The 20,130-nt window shown below is 38.8% G+C and overlaps 3 protein-coding genes across 4 annotated transcripts; all 3 read left to right on the top strand.

Annotated features, from left to right (window-relative positions):
- Positions 1 to 1,471: 1,471 nt before the first annotated feature.
- LOC120554122 (cell surface glycoprotein CD200 receptor 1-A-like) lies at positions 1,472 to 10,000 on the top strand. Its single transcript, XM_039792744.1, has 6 exons — positions 1,472 to 1,544; positions 1,657 to 1,968; positions 6,687 to 7,007; positions 9,071 to 9,194; positions 9,309 to 9,345; positions 9,447 to 10,000. Exons 1-6 carry the CDS (start codon positions 1,481 to 1,483, stop codon positions 9,522 to 9,524), a joined length of 936 nt encoding a protein of 311 aa, XP_039648678.1. The 5' UTR covers positions 1,472 to 1,480; the 3' UTR covers positions 9,525 to 10,000.
- A 2,170-nt stretch (positions 10,001 to 12,170) lies between these two features.
- Positions 12,171 to 16,838, top strand: LOC120554124. Of its 2 annotated transcripts, XM_039792746.1 has the most exons (6): positions 12,171 to 12,247; positions 12,400 to 12,714; positions 12,883 to 12,982; positions 13,131 to 13,179; positions 16,299 to 16,446; positions 16,618 to 16,838. In XM_039792746.1, the coding sequence occupies exons 1-6, from the start codon at positions 12,184 to 12,186 to the stop codon at positions 16,626 to 16,628; spliced, it is 687 nt and encodes a 228-aa protein (XP_039648680.1). In that variant the 5' UTR covers positions 12,171 to 12,183; the 3' UTR covers positions 16,629 to 16,838. The 2 variants fall into 2 exon arrangements, with proteins under 2 accessions (XP_039648680.1, XP_039648681.1); XM_039792747.1 differs by lacking the exons at positions 12,883 to 12,982; positions 16,618 to 16,838 and having other exon boundaries at positions 16,299 to 16,478.
- Positions 16,839 to 17,194: 356 nt separating this feature from the next.
- On the top strand, positions 17,195 to 19,601 carry LOC120554123. The gene is made up of 5 exons (XM_039792745.1): positions 17,195 to 17,267; positions 17,380 to 17,691; positions 17,822 to 17,942; positions 18,203 to 18,239; positions 19,312 to 19,601. Exons 1-5 carry the CDS (start codon positions 17,204 to 17,206, stop codon positions 19,477 to 19,479), a joined length of 702 nt encoding a protein of 233 aa, XP_039648679.1. The 5' UTR covers positions 17,195 to 17,203; the 3' UTR covers positions 19,480 to 19,601.
- Positions 19,602 to 20,130: the final 529 nt, after the last annotated feature.

Below are 20,130 nucleotides of genomic sequence, written 5' to 3'. Positions count from 1 at the left end.
GGGGTGCTATGGCAAACCTAGGGGTAGCTACAGCATCCCCTAGCCCCTCCCTGGCGCCACCGCTGTTGTATAGGCTATACTGTTAAGAACACTAATGAAAATTCATGTTTGTTAAGCTCATCATGTTCTTATGCAAAAATGTATAATAATGTTCAACATTTCTTTCTGAATTTAAAGCAAAAGAAAATACAAAGTTTATGGTGCTAGTACCTCAAATGTGTAAGCACAGAACTTGTGTGTACATGTACTTACTGTAGCTACATTCCTCCACTGCAGATATGTATGTAAGAGCTACTGTAGGTCTATGCCAGGAGAAGATACAATAGTTGGCATCTTTACTTACACTTGTTTAATACAAGGTAGCAATGACTTGTATTTCCAGGATAATTCACAATAACTATCCGGATGTAATCTCCTTTAGCCTGCATTTTAAAAGCAAGATGCAGTAAGATGTTGATGTTTCCACAGGACCAAAATGACCCAGATGACCTCGATGACCCCTACACAAGCCTCCAGCAGCCAGCCGATGATCTCTACCAGACCATCTCCTCGGTCCACCATCAACACGACAACAAGAGGAATTCAGCCAGCAACAGCATAGTGACTGTCCATCTGGGTAATGAGGAAATAGATGAAAGAGAGACTGCAATCTATCAAAACATCTGAATCCAAAATCCAGATAACATGACTGTACAGTATAACTGTACAATATGTTGAAATATGTTTTGTTATTGCATTACAATCATTTCTCTTGTTTTATACATGTAGATGTTAACAAAACAACATTCAAACATGCTTTTAAGAAACGCTATGATTTGTTGAATGATTTTTGGCAAAGACTAATGACAAGTTGTATGTAAATGCTAAATCACCTGGTGTCTTATTCCTCTTGTAGGATCAATTTAAAGAGTAATTTAACACCGTGCTGTAAAGCAGCCCTCTGGTTGGATGTTGGAAGATTATTAGGGCATGTTAAGTTACCCTTTAATTTTTTAACACGCATTCATTCTCATAAATCATGTACAGAATCCTCAACGAAGAAGTTGAGACTTATTTTTATTCTCATTATTATTCATACATGTATCACTGTTGTGGATTATAAAATAAAGTTGCTAATTGAGAAGGTCATTTTCCAATGGCTCTTTGTTATAACTGTACTGGATATTAATGGAAAAAATACTTTTACTCCAAAACCTTTTCAAATTAAATATGGTCAATGTCAATCACCATGTGTTAAGTTATAGTATATGTGCTATGCTTGTTGGGTATAATGCTATTGTGGTAAGTATAATATGGAGAGCATTCTTTATAAAAATTGTGTTGAGAGTTCTTTTACTTCCTTTCTAGGACACTTTATCAGCTCATGTGCTTTAAAGATATTTTAGGTAGTTTGAGGTCTGTGTAGTCTTGTCCCCCCCCCCCCCCTCTCTTCAGTATAGTTTCCCGACTGCAACACTGTTACTCAGACCTCTCTCTCATCATGGGTCAGTTGACACTGTGTTATGTTCTGCTCCTGCCACTGTGTTTGGGTTTTGACTCTGAAGGTATGTACAGGAGATTTTAATAACATGCAATGCATGCCAGTCAGCTAGTTTTGCAGTTTGCTAGAATAATGTGTAGCCTTAAATAAGTTTCCTAACTTAGTTTTTTTTGCAGTGACTCTTGTGAAAACCATCGGGAGAGAACCAGATGTTACTCCGATATGCACCAATACAACACTGAGTCCCATCACACTTCTAGTGTGTAAGATCAGAACAGAGATGAGCGGGGGAGAAGAGTGTCGTCTGCTGTATCGATATGGACAGGACTTTGAGAACCAATGTGACTCCAGATTCACTCTTATGATGGTGAATCAGACTCTATTTCTCCACCTGACCAGTTTAACACCAGTGGATAGTGGGAACCACACCTGTGAGTGTACACATCCTGAGGGAACATACATCCTTCATCTGAATATCACTGTGGAAGGTAAACCGATATATTTTTCCCTCATACTTTGGCTAAATTGAATAAAAGCATACAATAATGAGTTCTTTGAAAAATCCAAATTGATACTTTTTTTATTGCCTTTAATACACAATTACAAGCAATTAACATAACAAAAGAAAGAAGAAAAAAAACATCTTGAGACTGGGCTTCATTTGTCATATAGAAACAACACTGTCACTGTAAACCTTTGATGTAAATGTATCGCTAAAATCTTACAGGATCTTACTGTTGTATTGTTATACAGGATCATACTGTAAATGGCAATGAATTCTGGGAGAAGATAATATTACAGCACGTTACAGATTACAGGTATTTACTGTTAATACCAATGCATCTTGGGAAAAAAAAGGAAAAGGCGGGAATTACACTGAAGCCAGTATATTACTGTACATTCAAATAATACAGTAATAAACTGTATTTACAGTAAAATACCTTCAAATTTAAAAACCTGTGTGCTTACTGTAAATAAACAGTAATTTACTGTCGAAGCTGCTGCCAGTATATTACTGTAACTTTACGGTGAAATGTTTTACAGTGCAGGTAGAGCACACGGTTATATATTGCTGTCGCTGTAAAGAGTCTGCGTAGGGTTAGTGATTAATAGATAGAATATTGATGATTTATCGTTTAGATGGCAACAGCGTTTTTGGGGGCATAAAAACGCAAAAAAGTGAAACCACCCTCCAGAGTGGAAATCTTAAAAATGCACATTCAACACTAGCCTTGATTGTTGTGGTTGTTGGTGACCCACCCCATATTTCGTTAAAATAAATCAAATTATAGAGTGATTACTCCCCCATGACCACTCCGCCGTTGGGTATCCACAGTCTGCCTATCCTTGGTCCGGATGGCTTTTAGCTTTGATGATATCTGACTTCTACAGATATTGTCTATCTCATGTGGATATGACGTCCCTCCAGGTACAGCATACTGCTGAAGAAACTGGGTCCATATGTCTATATATTTTGACTGGCAGGACTCCCAGTCCACGCCCTGTTGTGCCTTTGTGGCTTTGTAATCTAAGGTTGTTTGGAGCAGGCGCGCGGACTTGGTGGTGTTGCGTGGCAGTGCACGCAGATTTCCCCCCCAAAATGCTTGTCTAAACGCAGAATAAAAAGTGATAATGCAACGCCACTCTGCATTTTCTCTTCAAATCGTTTCCATCTAAACGTAGCCTTAGCTGTAGCTAGGCAGTCGTGTATTCCATCATGTAGACATACAGTGCCTTGCGAAAGTATTCGGCCCCCTTGAACTTTTCGACCTTTTGCCACATTTCAGGCCTCAAACATAAAGATATAAAACTGTAATTTTTTGTGAAGAATCAACAACAAGTGGGACACAATCATGAAGTGGAACGAAATTTATTGGATATTTCAAACCTTTTAAACAAATAAAAAACTGAAATATTGGGCGTGCAAAATTATTCAGCCCCCTTAAGTGAATACTTTGTAGCGCCACCTTTTGCTCGATTACAGCTGTAAGTCGCGGGGGTATGTCTCTATCAGTTTTGCACATCAAGAGACTGACATTTTTGCCCATTCCTCCTTGCAAAACAGCTCGAGCTCAGTGAGGTTGGATGGAGAGCGTTTGTGAACAGCAGTTTTCAGTTCTTTCCACAGATTCTCGATTGGATTCAGGTCTGGACTTTGACTTGGCCATTCTAACACCTGGATATGTTTATTTGTGAACCATTCCATTGTAGATTTTGCTTTATGTTTTGGATCATTGTCTTGTTGGAAGACAAATCTCCGTCCCAGTCTCAGGTCTTTTGCAGACTCCATCAGGTTTTCTTCCAGAATGGTCCTGTATTTGGCTCCATCCATCTTCCCATCAATTTTAACCATCTTCCCTGTCCCTGCTGAAGAAAAGCAGGCCCAAACCATGATGCTGCCACCACGTTTGACAGTGGGGATGGTGTGTTCAGGGTGATGAGCTGTGTTGCTTTTACGCCAAACATAACGTTTTGCATTGTTGCCAAAAAGTTCGATTTTGGTTTCATCTGACCACAGCACCTTCTTCCACACGTTTGGGGTGTCTCCCAGGTGGCTTTTGGCAAACTTTAAACGACACTTTTATGGATATCTTTAAGAAATGGCTTTCTTCTTGCCACTCTTCCATAAAGGCCAGATTTGTGCAGTATACGACTGATTGTTGTCCTATGCGACAGAGTTCCCCACCTCAGCTGTAGATCTCTGCAGTTCATCCAGAGTGATCATGGGCCTCTTGGCTGCATCTCTGATCAGTCTTCTCCTTGTATGAGCTGAAAGTTTAGAGGGACGGCCGGGTCTTCGAGATTTGTAGTGGTCTGATACTCCTTCCATTTCAATATTATCGCTTGCACAGTGCTCCTTGGGATGTTTAAAGCTTGGGAAATCTTTTTGTATCCAAATCCGGCTTTAAACTTCTCCACAACAGTATCTCGGACCTGCCTGGTGTGTTCCTTGTTCTTCATGATGCTCTCTGCGCTTTACACGGACCTCTGAGACTATCACAGAGCAGGTGCATTTATACGGAGACTTGATTACACACAGCTGGATTCTATTTATCATCATTAGTCATTTAGGTCAACATTGGATCATTCAGAGATCCTCACTGAACTTCTGAGAGAGTTTGCTGCACTGAAAGTAAAGGGGCTGAATAATTTTGCACGCCCACTTTTTCAGTTTTTTATTTGTTAAAAAAGTTTGAAATAGCCAATGAATTTCGTTCCACTTCATAATTGGGACCCACTTGTTGTTGATTCTTCACAAAAAATTACAGTTTTATATCTTTATGTTTGAGGCCTGAAATGTGGCAAAAGGTCGAAACGTTCAAGGGGGCCGAATACTTTCGCAAGGCACTGTACGCTACTTTCTGTAGTTGGGGGGGGTTAGTCTTCATCCCCTTAATAGTGATCATTTTTCTTGCAACCATTAATAAAACATGCAGTATATAAGACTTATGGTAGACCGGTGGTTAGGAAGTACATCTAATAAAAAAGGTCCTTTGCCATTAATACATTTTTATGTGAAGATTTTATGCAATATTTTGACGGCGTCCTATTTCTTTACTAAAAGCTAATCATTTTCTGGTCACATTCTTCAAGATGCTGGATTATGTATGCATCACCCATCAAAGGAATAGGTTTATTTCTGATAATATTTATCCTCAACACTCCTAATTATTTTAAGTTGTTGCTGGTCGCTTGTAATTTGTTCATAGATGTTCTGTATCAAACTATTGCAGTGGTCAACAAGTCAATGCAATAAAGTTTTTAAAATATAACTCCTCTTGTAGGACTATTTTATTTTCTAACGCACACACCTTGCTTTGAGTTGAGGCCTTTCTGATGATCACAATCATGTCAAAATAATATCCTTAAAACTACACACAGAGAAACGTTTGAGACCCTTTGGCCGTGACTTGTATAATCTTGATTATACTGGAATTAAAAAAAATAAAATTCAGTCATTATAACTTTATAATTGCTAACTGAATATGAAAGATCCCCAAAACTTGTAATACTTACAGTCACATAAACTAGATTACAGGTTGTTGTGTCTTCATTTCAGAATCAGAATCAGATTTATTGGCCAAGTATACTTACGTACACAAGGAATTTGACTTTTGAAATTTGACTATTCAAAAAATAGACACTTAGTAGTAACATACTGTAAAATAGAGACAACAATATACACATATAGGCACATATCAACATAATATACAAATATACAAATAAGACATAATATCAAGTCCAGTACACATGGAGTGCAATGTAAAGTGCAGAAAGTAATAGTGAAAAGTAGTGTGCAAGATGCATATTGGAATGATAAGCATGTAATGTGTAGGGAAGTGGTTTTGTGGCCAAAGTGGGGATGACCCCTCTTATCAAGTGTTTAGTAGAGTGATGGCAGTGGGAAAGAAGCTGTTCTTGTGTCTGGTTGTTTTTGTGTGCAGGGATCTGTAGCGCCCGCCAGAGGGGAGGAGGTTAAAGTGTGTGTGTGCAGGATGTGTGGGGTCTTTGGTGATGTTCTCTGCCCGCTTCCTGGTCCTACCAGTGTACAAGTCCTGGGGCGAGGGAGGGGGGGCACTTTCACTTGCATGTACCTGATATTTCTTTTCATGAACTTGTTCAGCAAATGTAGTGGATGGCACTTTTTATTATGGGTTCATCACAAAGAAGTAGCACATGTGTTTACTACAGGTGCTCTACTTCCTAAGTCTTTGCCTGATTAATAATAATATAATCTTCTCATTGCCTCATCAAAGTGAAGACCTGTGATTGGGGTTGTGCATGCAGTGAAACTTATTTAGATCAATGCTACTTTCTCCCAAACATTGACTTTCTAGAGTATCCTGACATGAAAGCAAAAGCGTTCACGTGTTGCACTTCCTTTTTAGAGGACCTCACATCCCCTCGTACCTCTGTGAGAGCTCAGAGTTTGAGGTTTAGATGGCCGCAGTACAAAGTTGTCAGTGTGTCCTCCTCCTTTACAGTACATCATACTGTACCCTGCCAGCAGCAGTTGCACCAGTAATGGGTAGATGGAAAATGTGGTTAGTTCTGCTCCTGCAGCTAACTTTGTATGTCTTCGACACCAAAGGTACTGTACAGGAACTACTGTAGCTTTAATTTGACAAATGCATAAATATAGCATGTGCTTACTCGTTGAATCTATTTCATACTACATTGACTTTTTGATTTTAATTGATTGCAGAGACTGGGAAGCAACTGCAGAAAACCATCGGTAGAGAACCAGATGTTACTCCGATATGTTCCAATACAACACTGAGTCCCATCGTCTTTATAGTGTGTAAGATCAGAACAGAGACGAGCGGCGGAGGAGAGTGTCGTCTGCTGTATCGAGATGGAGAGGACTTTAAGAACGAATGTGACTCCAGATTCACTCTTATGATGGTGAATCAGACTGTATTTCTCCACCTGTCTGGTTTGACACCAGTGGATAGTGGGAACCACACCTGTCAGTGTTCACATCCTGGTGGAACAGATTTTCTCCATCTTAACATCACTGTGGAAGGTAAGTGTTTGATTTTCTTGTCTTGCTTTTGTGTTTCAAACTGTATGCATTTCTCTGGTTATTTTCCAGTGTGTGCTTTATTTGACGGCAGGGGCGGATCTACAGGGGGGCAAGGGGGGGCAGCTGCCCCCCCACTGTAGGGCCTTGCCCCCCCAGCTGCCCCCCTAACTTTGGCATTCAAAAAACTTTGCTTGTAAAAACAAACTGCCACTATGTGCACAGGCTTCTTAAAACATTGAAACAAACAATTAATTTATATTAATTCATAATAAATAATAATTGTAGATGTAATCTTAGCCCCCTGCCCCTCAAATACTTAGCTACGTCCCTGCATCAAACGTGCAGAGCAGCGTTCGCACAATCAGGCTCGCACAGAGCGAGTTTGCGCGTGGGGGCCCTGCATCCCGGCAAAGACTGGAGCGACTGAGCTGCCCCTCCCCGAGCCTCTCAAAGTGAAGTCTGTTTCCCAGGTGAAGTTAAAACACACGTTTCCTCTAAAGTTAAATTTGTAATAATTATAATGTCTGCTAAAGGCGAGTCAGTATCAACAACAGCGCTCTGTTAGCCAAAAGTCAAATTGCTCCCTCGTGGGTTGTAAGCGCATTCTGCTGTTTGATTAGTTTGATTTCAGTAAAGACAAGAAGAGCATAATACAGAATATTACAAACTGGCATGTTTGAATTCATAACGTTTACAGAGGGTCGCCGTTTCGGTGGCGTTACGTTACAACACACTACACAGTGCTTGCTAAGACCGATCATTTGTATATGATTAGTTAAGGAGTATTATAAAATCCACTTCCTCTCACATATCACGGCAATATGGCTGCACAAATTAAACCAGGCAACATACTTTACTGTCAAACTGGGAAAACAACAAATACAACGGGATTAAGAAGGCTAGTCTAAACATAACTGATGTGTGCATGTAATAAATCTCGTCTGATGTTATGTTTTTTAGGCTACTTATTAGCTACAGGGCCCTACAGTGTAATGTAATACAAGAATAACAAGAGCTTTTCACATCTTGACTTTTGCAGGCCAGAGTAGCTGGAGATATTAGCTGAAGCCTAAAAGTGGGGATATTGCCAGCCAAGAAAATCCTGAGTAGTGCACAGGAGGAAGAGGAGGAGGGAAATGAAGAAGGAGAAGACAGTAAACTGGAGAGACCAGGCAGGTCAGAGCAGGAGAAGACCACAGAAGGAGATGCAGAAATGAGGGAAAGAGAAGAGGGAAAGGAAGAATTGACAGTGAGGGATGAAGAGGAGGTTCAGAGAGAGGGACAGAGGCAGAGAGTGATCAGGAGGATGAAGATGACAGAGAGGAAGAGGAGGCTGCAGTAACCCCTGGACCATATGGTTGGTTTATATTCTCCTTACATATAAATTGCAGTACAGTAACATAACATGTCCTGTGACATGATGTGTTTTCAGTTTTTGGCTATTTCCATTCTGTTGTATATGTTATAGGGTTAGATATGTAAATATTTACATATACAACAACAGTTCACTCTTCTCAAGACACTTTACAGATAGAGTAGGTCTAGACCACACTCTTTAAGTTACAATGACCCAACAATTCTCCCAAGAGCAAGCATTTGGTGCAACAGAAACATCAGACATATCCAGGGTCTTGGTGGTCGCTGGTTACATACAGATGGATACAGATATAGAGAATTATGATTCATAATAATGGTAATTATAGTAACAAAAAAGATAATGGAACTATGAATAGAAATAATAGTTGTAGCAGTTTAGGGCGTAGCAGTTTAGGGCATAGCAGGGCGTTGCGGGGCGTAGTAAGGCATATCAGTTTATGTATGAGGGTTTCCATGTACCGTCTTCCCCTGCCACCCTACCAAGATCTCTTGCTACCCCTTTGCCCCCCCATGTAAAATTTTCTAGATCCGCCACTGTTTGACGGGCTAAATAAAAGTGCAGTACAACAAAACAATGATGATGTGCTTAACACTAACAATATAATAGGCCAGTAATACAAACCTGATACTGTGGACAACAGATGGTAGTATCTTAATGTGTGCTCCTTTTCTTGACAATATTTTAGCAGATGAAGATGCAAGCAGTTCTACGGACATGCCTTTCCTCAATGCTGTAATTATTGGTGTAATTATATTCATCACGATAACTGGAGTTATCCTCGGCTGTATCCACGGAAGAAATCACCACAGGTAAGACATTAATATAGTCTACATATACTGTAGTTATGATGGGGAATAAAACTATTTCAGCAAAGGAGATGTGAATAAACAATTTGTAATGAGTTGTTTCTGTTTGTCTGACAGAAGACGATCAGAAGCGCTGACAAGTCATGCAAACACGGTACTGCACATTAAATGTTGTACCTACTTAGTTGCTGTTATCTGCTCTTCATTTTACTTCATTTTAATATTTTTTAATATGTCTGTGTGCTGCTGCTGCAGGAGCCAGAAGACATTGAGCCGTACAGCACCTACATACAGAAAGAGAACAAGCTTTACTCAACTGTCCTATATAATTGAATGTGTTTACCTGATACAAAGGTAAAGATGCTTTTGAAGAGTTTTAATTCTACAATATGTACTCCGATGTGATTTATGTATCCGACTGAATTGCAAGTAAAGCAGGGTCTGCTGTCCAGGGCACTTTTTTGCATTTCATTCTAAAACTGATCAAGCTCACCTGTTTTCTATTAATCTTATTGTAAATTTAATGTTTTAAAAGGAGCACATTGGGTGCATTATACTATTTAATTTTATTACTGTAAAGTATCCAATAAATTTGTTTTTTAAATAATGTTGCAACTTGTTTTGGTATTCTGTTAGTCAAATACCTGCAAAGCCATAACAATTAAATATTTCAATATAAGTTTTATTTAAGGGAGTAATATGTAATACTGACAGGTAGAGTTTAAAATGGTGCACTGTAGTCCATATTTAGAATAATGGAGACCGTTGCTCCCCCCGGCCCCTTGTACCCCAGGCTCGACGAACACTAAACCCAACATCCCATGATGTCAATGTACATACAGTATATATAGTTGATGATAGCCAAAGCTAGCTCGATATAAAAAAAAACTGGTCTTAAAATACACACTTTGCAGTTGGGGTTCAGTGAGTGCTGGCCTTACTATTTTGCGTATCCCATAAACAATAAAAACTAAATAAACCTATACCATTTCTTCCATAAAGATAATAATGTTGTCCAAGTTTATAGATGTCATTCCCTACTATTAGCTGTGATAAATTAGTGAAGCTCAGTGCTTACCTTTTCAGGAGGACATTTTTATGCAGACGTCCCTGGTCATGCAACTGTTTAGAAAGATGCCGAGGATTTTTAGGTCATGTAGAGGGGATCAAAACAAAAACGGACGTCGGACCAGAATGGAAATTTCAAAGGAGAAAACTGTGATTTCAGAGAAAAATACAGTATTTCCCCCAGTGCTCTTGAACACATCATCAGTGATGTAAGCAGGGGTTGTTTCTGAACTTTTAACACTCAGTTTATTTAGCTGTCTTCTTGACAGAGCTGTATAGTAATGAAGTAGAACTACTTCACTACTGTACTTAAGTACTAAAAAGCTGTATCTGTACTCTACTGGAGTATTATTTTTTTCTCCTACTTCCACTTTTACTTTTACTCCGATAAATGTTTTATGTGCTCCATAATTAGTCGTTGGTGTTGTGAATTCCTCACACAACAGAGACTGTGTAGGTTACAGTGTGTGTGTGTGTGTGTGTACATTATTTACGTACGATAATTACGAAAGAAAGTTACGTAAGACATCCCCGAGATCGCGTCGTGTTTCTTTTCATTACGGTCGCCCGTTCAGAAGTCAGAGACGATATACGTTTGTACTCTTTCTATTTAGTTATTGTTGCAGCAGAGTAATCTATTCCTGAGTTGTTTGAGTCTGCAGTGAGTACTGAATGTTAACCGTTTGACCCTGTGATGTGAAGCTGCTAGTTTATCTGTATTTTGCTTTCCTCTACATCACACATTTTATTTCAGTATTTGTTAATAAGTGATTAATAACCCACTGTTATATCAGATAATAGTAGTTATAACAGCTGTGACATTAATGTACCTTTTGGAGTTTAGTTCAGAAACTTCCTTCATATCCAACAATGTACAGCTTGTGACTGCCTTAATACCAAGTAAATAGTTGAACTCCAACAATAACAATTTGACTGCTTTCTTTAATAACTACATAACACAATACTTGTACTTTTACTTTTAGTACTTGAGTAGTACATTTTAAAATAAACTACTTGCAATACTTAAGTACAAAAAATGTTGAATACTTTAGTACTTCCACTTAAGTGGGGTGCTTGAAGAGCACTTCTACTTCTACTCAAGTCACTTTTTTGATAGAGCACTTGTACTTTTACTCAAGTATGGGTCTCTAGTACTTTATACACCTCTGCTTCTTGACCTGACTCCTCAGCTGCCTTCATGAACTTAGTCTTTACCCAAATCTACCTGGAGACTTTCTCTGCACACAGAGGACTTTGAAGAGGGACGACCTGCAGTAGCAGATTTATCTATCATCAGTAAACCAACCCTTTACTGCAGCTTAAGTTTGTTACAGTGGTTGAAAGAAGACCAAACCAAAGTGAGGCTTTGTGGGTTCTTTCGGTAGATTATCTCGCCCTGTACAAATCGAGCCCTGATTTAACCAAACATGATAACAAACTTAGAAACACAACGGCATCAAATTTAAAATGTACTGAACATAAGGTGATGCTTGGATGTTTTGTCTGTGTTCAGACTGAATAACAACAGGTCACCCTTCATAACAGCCACTGTTAACAAATGAGTTGTTGAACTTTACTGAAACACATCCTGAGAGCTTAAATGTGTGCTCAATTCAATTTGAAGCCCCTGCTTCAAAAATAAAAGCTGAGAATCAAAAAAATCTCAGCCTGGGTTGTCTCTCCACATTATGCAGATATTTTTTCCAATCAGGATTAAAGCTTTATAAAGTGCTGCTTTCAACCAAAATTAAAAGATTCACCCACAGAGAGACTTAATGTAAAAGTAGAACAAGTGTTGTACTTCCTTTTAAGGACACGTCACTATCATCCCATGAGCTCACGAGGCATTTCTAAAGGTTGCAAAAGGGGGGGCTCGCTGTGTCTTCCTGTCTTCAGTATAGATTACTGACAGCATTCTGTGATTATGGATCAATGGAAACTCTGGCTTGTTCATCTTCTCCCACTGTGTTTCTGTTTTGACAATGAAGGTACAGTACAGGAGCTTCTCATTACATATCAGTTTATCAGTTTGTGTTTGTCTAAGTCCTTCTTATTCTAGTGCAGTCAAAGGAGAAAAATGTGATGGGTGAAATTAAAACAAAAACTGAGTCCTTTAAAATCTCTATCCTGTTGTTTGCAGTGACTTTTGTGACAACCACAGGGAGGGATCCATATGTGGCTCGGCTATGCACCATTGACTCCTGGCGTAAAGGCACACTTATCCGTTGTAAGATCAGCAGAGAAAGGAGAAGGGGAGATGACTGTTTTGTGGCGTATCCTCCGGGTGGAGAGGACTTGTTTACAATATGTGAATCTAGGTTCACTTTAATGATGGTGAATCAGACTGTATTTCTCCACCTGACCGGGTTAACACCAGCGGACAGTGGGAACTACACCTGTGTGTGTCCATTTCCTGATGGAAAAGATATTCTCCGTCTCAACATCACTGTGGAAGGTACATTTATTGTAACTTTGGTACTAAAACTGTCAAATGTCAAATATAGGCTTCATGGTGGACGAACAAATATTCTGCTTCAGTATCACTGTGGAAGGTAAGTGTGTTTCTTTTTGTGTTTAATGGGCGATACTTTTTTTTGTCTTTCCAATCTTCTTGAAAATGAAGAGCTTAGGTCCAGGATACTGCTCATTACTGTGATTGGTTTTGCATGCATTGTTGTGTCCGTAGTTGCCACTGGACATATCCTGAGAAAAAAACATCGCAGGTGAAAAATTCTTTCTGATTCAGAGCTTTAAACCTTGTAAAATAATGTAGTTTTTAATATTGAATAAAGAGTTTTTTACAGCAGTAACTTGTGTATTTCGTTTTGTATTTTTTGTTTTCCACTTCTAACTCTGACATCTTATTTGCAGACACAATACGAGGTCAGGAGCACCTGTCTGTGAAACCCCCGTCTCTTTGGTGAGCCACTTATTCTTTTGTACTATACATTTACATGTATAAAGTAGCTATTTTTATGTGTATATACATATACTTTAAAATTCGAGGCGTTTAGCTGAGGCCTTTTTATTGTTTCAAAAAAATAGGTTGCATGCAGACAGGAAATGATGAGAGGCAGAGATATGAAACAAATATCCAAATGTTCTCACAGTTTAGGTGTTGTATCTTGACCACAATGCCACCACAACATCTTTAGGGTGATGCAAAGGGCAGAGTGTTAGTGTGTCTGCAACAAGAGGAAACCTTTTAACCATAAATTAAAATAACAGATGTGCAGTCGTGGAGGAAGTATTCAGATAAAATTGTACAAATACCACACTATAAAAACACTCACATGCAAGTAAAACCCTGCATTGAAAATGTTTATTTAAGTAAAAGTATGTATCAGGAAAATGTACCTGAAGTATCAAAAGTAGTGCTGTCAAACGATTAAAATATTTAATCGTGATTAATCGCATTAATGTCATAGTTAACTCGCAATTAATCGCACATTTTTATCTATTCTAAATGCCCCTTGATTTCTTTTTGTACCATTATTTTTTTTTTCATTTTAATGCTCTTATCAACATAGAAAAGTGGATCGGCTTGCTTTGTGCTTTTGTCGCCTGGATTTGACGAGGGGGCGGAGAATTTGCATCAGCTGTGTGCTTGGCCACCACCAAGTGGTATTTCAGACTGGACGTGCCGCGATGATCGCTCAGTTCACAACGACAAAACACACAGATCACTTTGGTCTTCAATGGAACCATTTGGCAACTTTTTAAAAGTAAACTTTCCATTCAGAATCTCATTGGCATCCATTTTGGCGTCTCGCGCTCACAACCCACTCATAACGTTAGCCTACTACTCTCTGGCCGGCTCGCAAGCCCAAACAAGTGTGTGTGGCGTGCCTGTTGTTTTGTTTCCGGTCTAGCTAGATCCGGTGTGGTTTTGTAGTTTTTCTAACGTTACTAGTTGTTGCAACAGCATGTGAAAAAAACTACAAAGTTTGCTAGGCCAAAAAGAACGTTAATCTTGCGATAAAAAAATTGACACCGTTCAAATGGGTTTGCTTTAACGCTGTTAATAGTGCTTAACTGACAGCACTAATCAAAAGTATTCAATTCTGAAATATATAGGGTGAGTTTTGTACTATATCTTATTAGATTATTATTACTCATGCATTAATGTAATCGCATTTTGCTGTTGTAGTTGGTTAAGGCGTAGCTCTTTTTAAGGACTTTTCTTTTCATTTTCTATTAATCTGCTGGTTTAGTTCTAGAGTAATCATTTCGATTGATTGTTTAGTTTGTTAAATTTCTGAAATAGTGACACTTTTGGTCCAATCAAGCCTCCAAACCTCAAAAGGATTACGAATAAATTAAAAATGATCAAATTAATGACAAACAAAAGCAGCAAATCCTCAGATCTGAGAAGCTGGGACCATGAAATGGTTTTGCATTCTAGCATGATAAAATAACTAACAGTTATCAAAATAGTTGATACATTTTCTAAATCAACTAATCTTTTCAGCTCTAATTGTATAGCAGTGGCGGCGCCAGAGATGTTCTTTTGCAGGTGCTTTGGGGTTGCTGGACGTTTCAGTGAGGGTGCTCTGAAATTTTGAGTTTCCCTTGACACAAATGGCTAATGCTAACGTATACACACTCGCGCAGATGCCCACCCACCTCCGCCGTGGTTTACTAAACGAGCGAACGAGAGAGACTGATTTAAAGTTGCCGATACAACAGCACCATAGAACTCTGATTAGCCCACCAAACATATTTCAAATACCTGCCAACATGCCGGGTTCAAACAATCATTACTGCAGCTCTCATACATTGGCTCAGAAGAGTAATGCAGCAGGCCAAATACACCACACATAGCCAAGCACACACATAAAAACACGCGCATGTATCCTCACACAGTTTTCACACTTGCACGTATGGTCAAAATACTGTAGTCATATCTGTAGTGACTTTGTATATCTAAATAAGCCACTGAGGGCGAACACGTTTTCTGGGCTAAAAATAAACCGATGTCTAGTGCGCTGTATAACTTTAGATTCGGTGATCCATTTATTCACATTTCTGTAAAACACATGTTTACTGTAATGCTCTTCTACGAGACAGAGATAAGAGTAAAGTTCTTGCATGGACCCCTATCAGCTGACTCCCCCACTGTGGCCTGGCTGTGCGATCCCCTGTACAGCAGGGTGACGTTAAGCATCCTCAGCAGCAATCACGGCCGTGGTCAGATCACCTTCCTCCGGCCGCTTTTCTTCGTCCCGGTTGGTGACAAGTTCACCATATCTCTCAGTCTCATTTACAGGTTTTCATAAAGTCTCCACACCTTGACGTTTAGGGAGTAAAAAACTATCCATTGCTAGCGTTAGACTCACTTCTCTAATCCTAACGGCTCCAAATATTGAGCTCTTCTTCTTCTTTGTGAATACTTTACTGCGGAAGTAAGGTCAAAAGTTCAATGTGTGCCCAATAGATCACCTCATCAGTTTTTTAGCCTTAGTTTTATTAATGTTTATTCATTTTTCAAATATAAATTATACTATTTACACATTAACGATTTTTTATTTATTTATAAATCAACCACAGCAATTTCTTGGGGGTGCTAAGGGGGTGCTATGGCAAACCTAGGGGTAGCTACAGCATCCCCTAGCCCCTCCCTGGCGCCACCGCTGTTGTATAGGCTATACTGTTAAGAACACTAATGAAAATTCATGTTTGTTAAGCTCATCATGTTCTTATGCAAAAATGTATAATAATGTTCAACATTTCTTTCTGAATTTAAAGCAAAAGAAAATACAAAGTTTATGGTGCTAGTACCTCAAATGTGTAAGCACAGAACTTGTGTGTACATGTACTTACTGTAGCTACATTCCTCCACTGCAGATATGTATGTAAGAGCTACTGTAGGTCTATGCCAGGAGAAGATACAATAGTTGGCATCTTTACTTACACTTGTTTAATACAAGGTAGCAATGACTTGTATTTCCAGGATAATTCACAATAACTATCCGGATGTAATCTCCTTTAGCCTGCATTTTAAAAGCAAGATGCAGTAATATGTTGATGTTTCCACAGGACCAAAATGACCCAGATGACCTCGATGACCCCTACACAAGCCTCCAGCAGCCAGCCGATGATCTCTACCAGACCATCTCCTCGGTCCACCGTCAACACGACAACAAGAGGAATTCAGCCAGCAACAGCATAGTGACTGTCCATCTGGGTAATGAGGAAATAGATGAAAGAGAGACTGCAATCTATCAAAACATCTGAATCCAAAATCCAGTTTTTTTTTAAAAGCTATATATTATGATTTCAATTTATTTTTTTGGCAAAGACTAATGACAAGTTGTATGTAAATGCTAAATCACCTGGTGTCTTATTCCTCTTATAGGATCAATTTAAAGAGTAATTTAACACTGTGCTGTAAAGCAGCCCTCTGGTTGGATGTTGCAAGATTATTAGGGCATGTTAAGTTACCCTTTCATTTTTTAACACGCATTCATTGTCATAAATCATGTACAGAATCCTCAACGAAGAAGTTGAGACCTTTTTTTTTTATTCTCATAATTATTCATACATCTATCACTGTTGTGGATTATAAAATAGTGTTGCTAATTGAGAAGGTCATTTTCCAATGGCTCTTTGTTATAACTGTACTGGATATTAATGGAAAAAAATACTTTTACTCCAAAACCTTTTCAAATTAAATATGGTCAATGTCAATCACCATGTGTTAAGTTATAGTATATGTGCTATGCTTGTTGGGTATAATGCTATTGTGGTAAGTATAATATGGAGAGCATTCTTTATAAAAATTGTGTTGAGAGTTCTTTTACTTCCTTTCTAGGACACTTTATCAGCTCATGTGCTTTAAAGGTATTTTAGGTAGTTTGAGGTCTGTGTAGTCTTGTCCCCCCACCCCCCTCTTCAGTATAGTTTCCCGACTGCAACACGGTTACTCAGACCTCTCTCTCATCATGGGTCAGTTGACACTGTGTTATGTTCTGCTCCTGCCACTGTGTTTGGGTTTTGACTCTGCAGGTATGTACAGGAGATTTTAATAACATGCAATGCATGCCAGTCAGCTAGTTTTGCAGTTTGCTAGAATAATGTGTAGCCTGTAATAAGTTTCCTAACTTTGGTTTTTTTGCAGTGACTCTTGTGAAAACCATCGGGAGAGAACCGGATGTTACTCCGATATGCACCAATACAACACTGAGTCCCATCACACTTCTAGTGTGTAAGATCAGAACAGAGATGAGCGGGGGAGAAGAGTGTCGTCTGATGTATCGATATGGACAGGACTTTGAGAACCAATGTGACTCCAGATTCACTCTTATGATGGTGAATCAGACTGTATTTCTCCACCTGACCAGTTTAACACCAGTGGATAGTGGGAACCACACCTGTGAGTGTACACATCCTGGTGAAACATACATTCTCCATCTGAATATCACTGTGGAAGGTAAACCGATATTATATTTTTCCCTCATACTTTGGCTAAATTTAATAAACGCATACAATAATTAGCCATCTTAAGGGCAAATACCAGTGTCCTTTTTCTGACAAAGATTTTTTTCTTTTGAATATTTTAGAGGATGGAGATGCCGACAGTTCAACACAAATACAGATTCTAAGCGCCTTGATTGGTGTAACTATAGTCATCACTATAACTGCAGTTATCTTCGGGTGTATCTATAGAAGTGTACGACATGGGTGAGAGACTACTGCAATGTTCATGAATGTTTTTAGGAATGCTTTATAACCTAATGGTATTGGACGCTCTAAAACAATATAACTACATCAATTGTGATGAACAAATGTTAGTTCTTTTACATGCAGCATCAAGCTTTCTTGACTTTCCGTTTCATGTGAAGTAACAAAGGAAGACACTGCCTTTCATTTCCTGTCCTATCTATAAAAATAGACCTAAACATTATGATTAATCACTAATGGATTGTTGTTTGACCCAACAGAAGACAACCACAACCACTGAGCAGTCATCCAAACACGGTAAGGAAACATCTTACATCTTGGATTGAGCCACATGTGTATTGTATTTGGCTATATACAGTTTGTTTAAAATGAAAACGATATCCTCAAACTCAGGAAGTAGCCAGTGTATTATTTTAAGATTATATTTTAAATTTGATTTCCCATGTTCAAATGTTTACATTTCATATTGTATTCATATATTTGAGAATCAGTGAGGAGTAGGGTTGGGTATCGTGTGGTTTTTTTTCGATTCCGGTGCTAAATCGATACTTTTAAAACGGTGCCGGTGCCTGAACCGGTACTTTTCAATAAAGTTAAAAAAAAAAAAGAAGAAAAAAAATAAGGGTAGTAAACAACAGTCAGTGACTTGTTTATTGCTAAGGCCATGGTCAAAATTAAAGATTTAATAATAATGTAATAACTATAACAATAACAATAACTTATTTCACCAGTATATTGCTGTTGAACCCCAGATGGGAAAAGGGTATTTTACAATTACTGTGAATGCACCACGAGGCTACCTGTTTTAAGAGAATGCACCGTCTGTGTTGTTTAATTCCGACAATGGCAGCTGCAAGTGAACGCACCGTCTGTGTTGTTTAATTCCGACAATGGCAGCTGCAAGTGAACGCACCATCTGTGTTGTTTAATTCCGACCATATAAACATACTGTATATCTATGAATTCCGACAACGGCAGCTGCTGCTGCGCTGCAGAGCAGACTGTTACATCTGTTGAAGTCCTCCACAGTGAAATACAGTCACACTTTACACTGTTTAACGTTAGCTGTCAGCATTTTACCGGTGTTTAATCCAGCTGCTAGCTAAAGGTAGGCTAATGTTACGTGCTGTCAGGTGTAGTGTAAAGTCAAGCACCGAAATGAGGCACCGAAACTTTCGTTCTTATTCGGTCTCGTTACTACCGTTTACGTCGGCACCGGTTCCCTATTGGCACCGAGTTTCGGTACCCAACCCTAGTGAGGAGACAATGCCTTGAACCACTTCATGAAAAGGTTTCAGTGACTCAGGAGTGACATACTGTAGCCAGACTTTAAAAACATGATGCATCAAGATTAATATATTTATTATAGGATGAAGATGACCCAGATGACCTTTACACAAGCCTCCAGCAACCAGCGAGTGACCTTTACCAAACTATCTCAAACTCAGCAGGCAAGATGGTGACGATCTGCTTGGATAACCAGGAAATAGACGGAGAAGAGACTGATCCAAGTTGCGACATCTATGAAAACATTTAAACCAAAGAATCCAGATCATGAAACCCGTAATAAATGGATGTTCACGACTTACTGAGCAACAGACTACTGAGCGTGGTTGGCCTTCAGTTCTTTGAAATATCCAAGTTGATACTTTTTTTTTTATTGCCTTTAATACACAATTACAAGCAGTTAACATCACAAAAGAAGAAGAAAAAAACATCTTGAGACTGGGTTCATTTGTCATATAGAAACAACACTGGCACTGTAAACCAATGCATCTTGGGAAAATAAAGGAAAAGGCGGGAATTACACTGCAGCCTGTATATTACTGTAAATTCAAATATACATCTATATCTATTTACAGTAAAATACCGTCAAATTTAAAAACTGTATGCTTACTGTAAATAAACAGTAGTTTACTGGTGAAGCTGCTGCCAGTATATTACTGTAACTTTACGGTGAAAAGTTTTACAGTGCAGGTAGAGCACACCTGCAGTTATATATTGCTGTCACTATAAAAATTCTGCGCAGGGTTAGTGATGAATAGATAGAATAATGATGATGATAAATGAAAAACAAATGAGGTTTTACAGATACAGGGATCACAACCAAGACAGTCAATAACTGGTGCCCACCTTCTGGTAAAAATGATACTTTATACTTTTAGCTGCAGCTGGGCAGTCATGTGTA

The sequence above is a fragment of the Perca fluviatilis genome, chromosome 24 (genome assembly GCF_010015445.1).
Source record: "Perca fluviatilis chromosome 24, GENO_Pfluv_1.0, whole genome shotgun sequence".
NCBI classification, from domain to species: Eukaryota; Metazoa; Chordata; class Actinopteri; order Perciformes; family Percidae; genus Perca; species Perca fluviatilis.
Note: the sequence above shows the minus strand (reverse complement) of the source record. Positions and strands in the feature narration are given on the sequence as shown.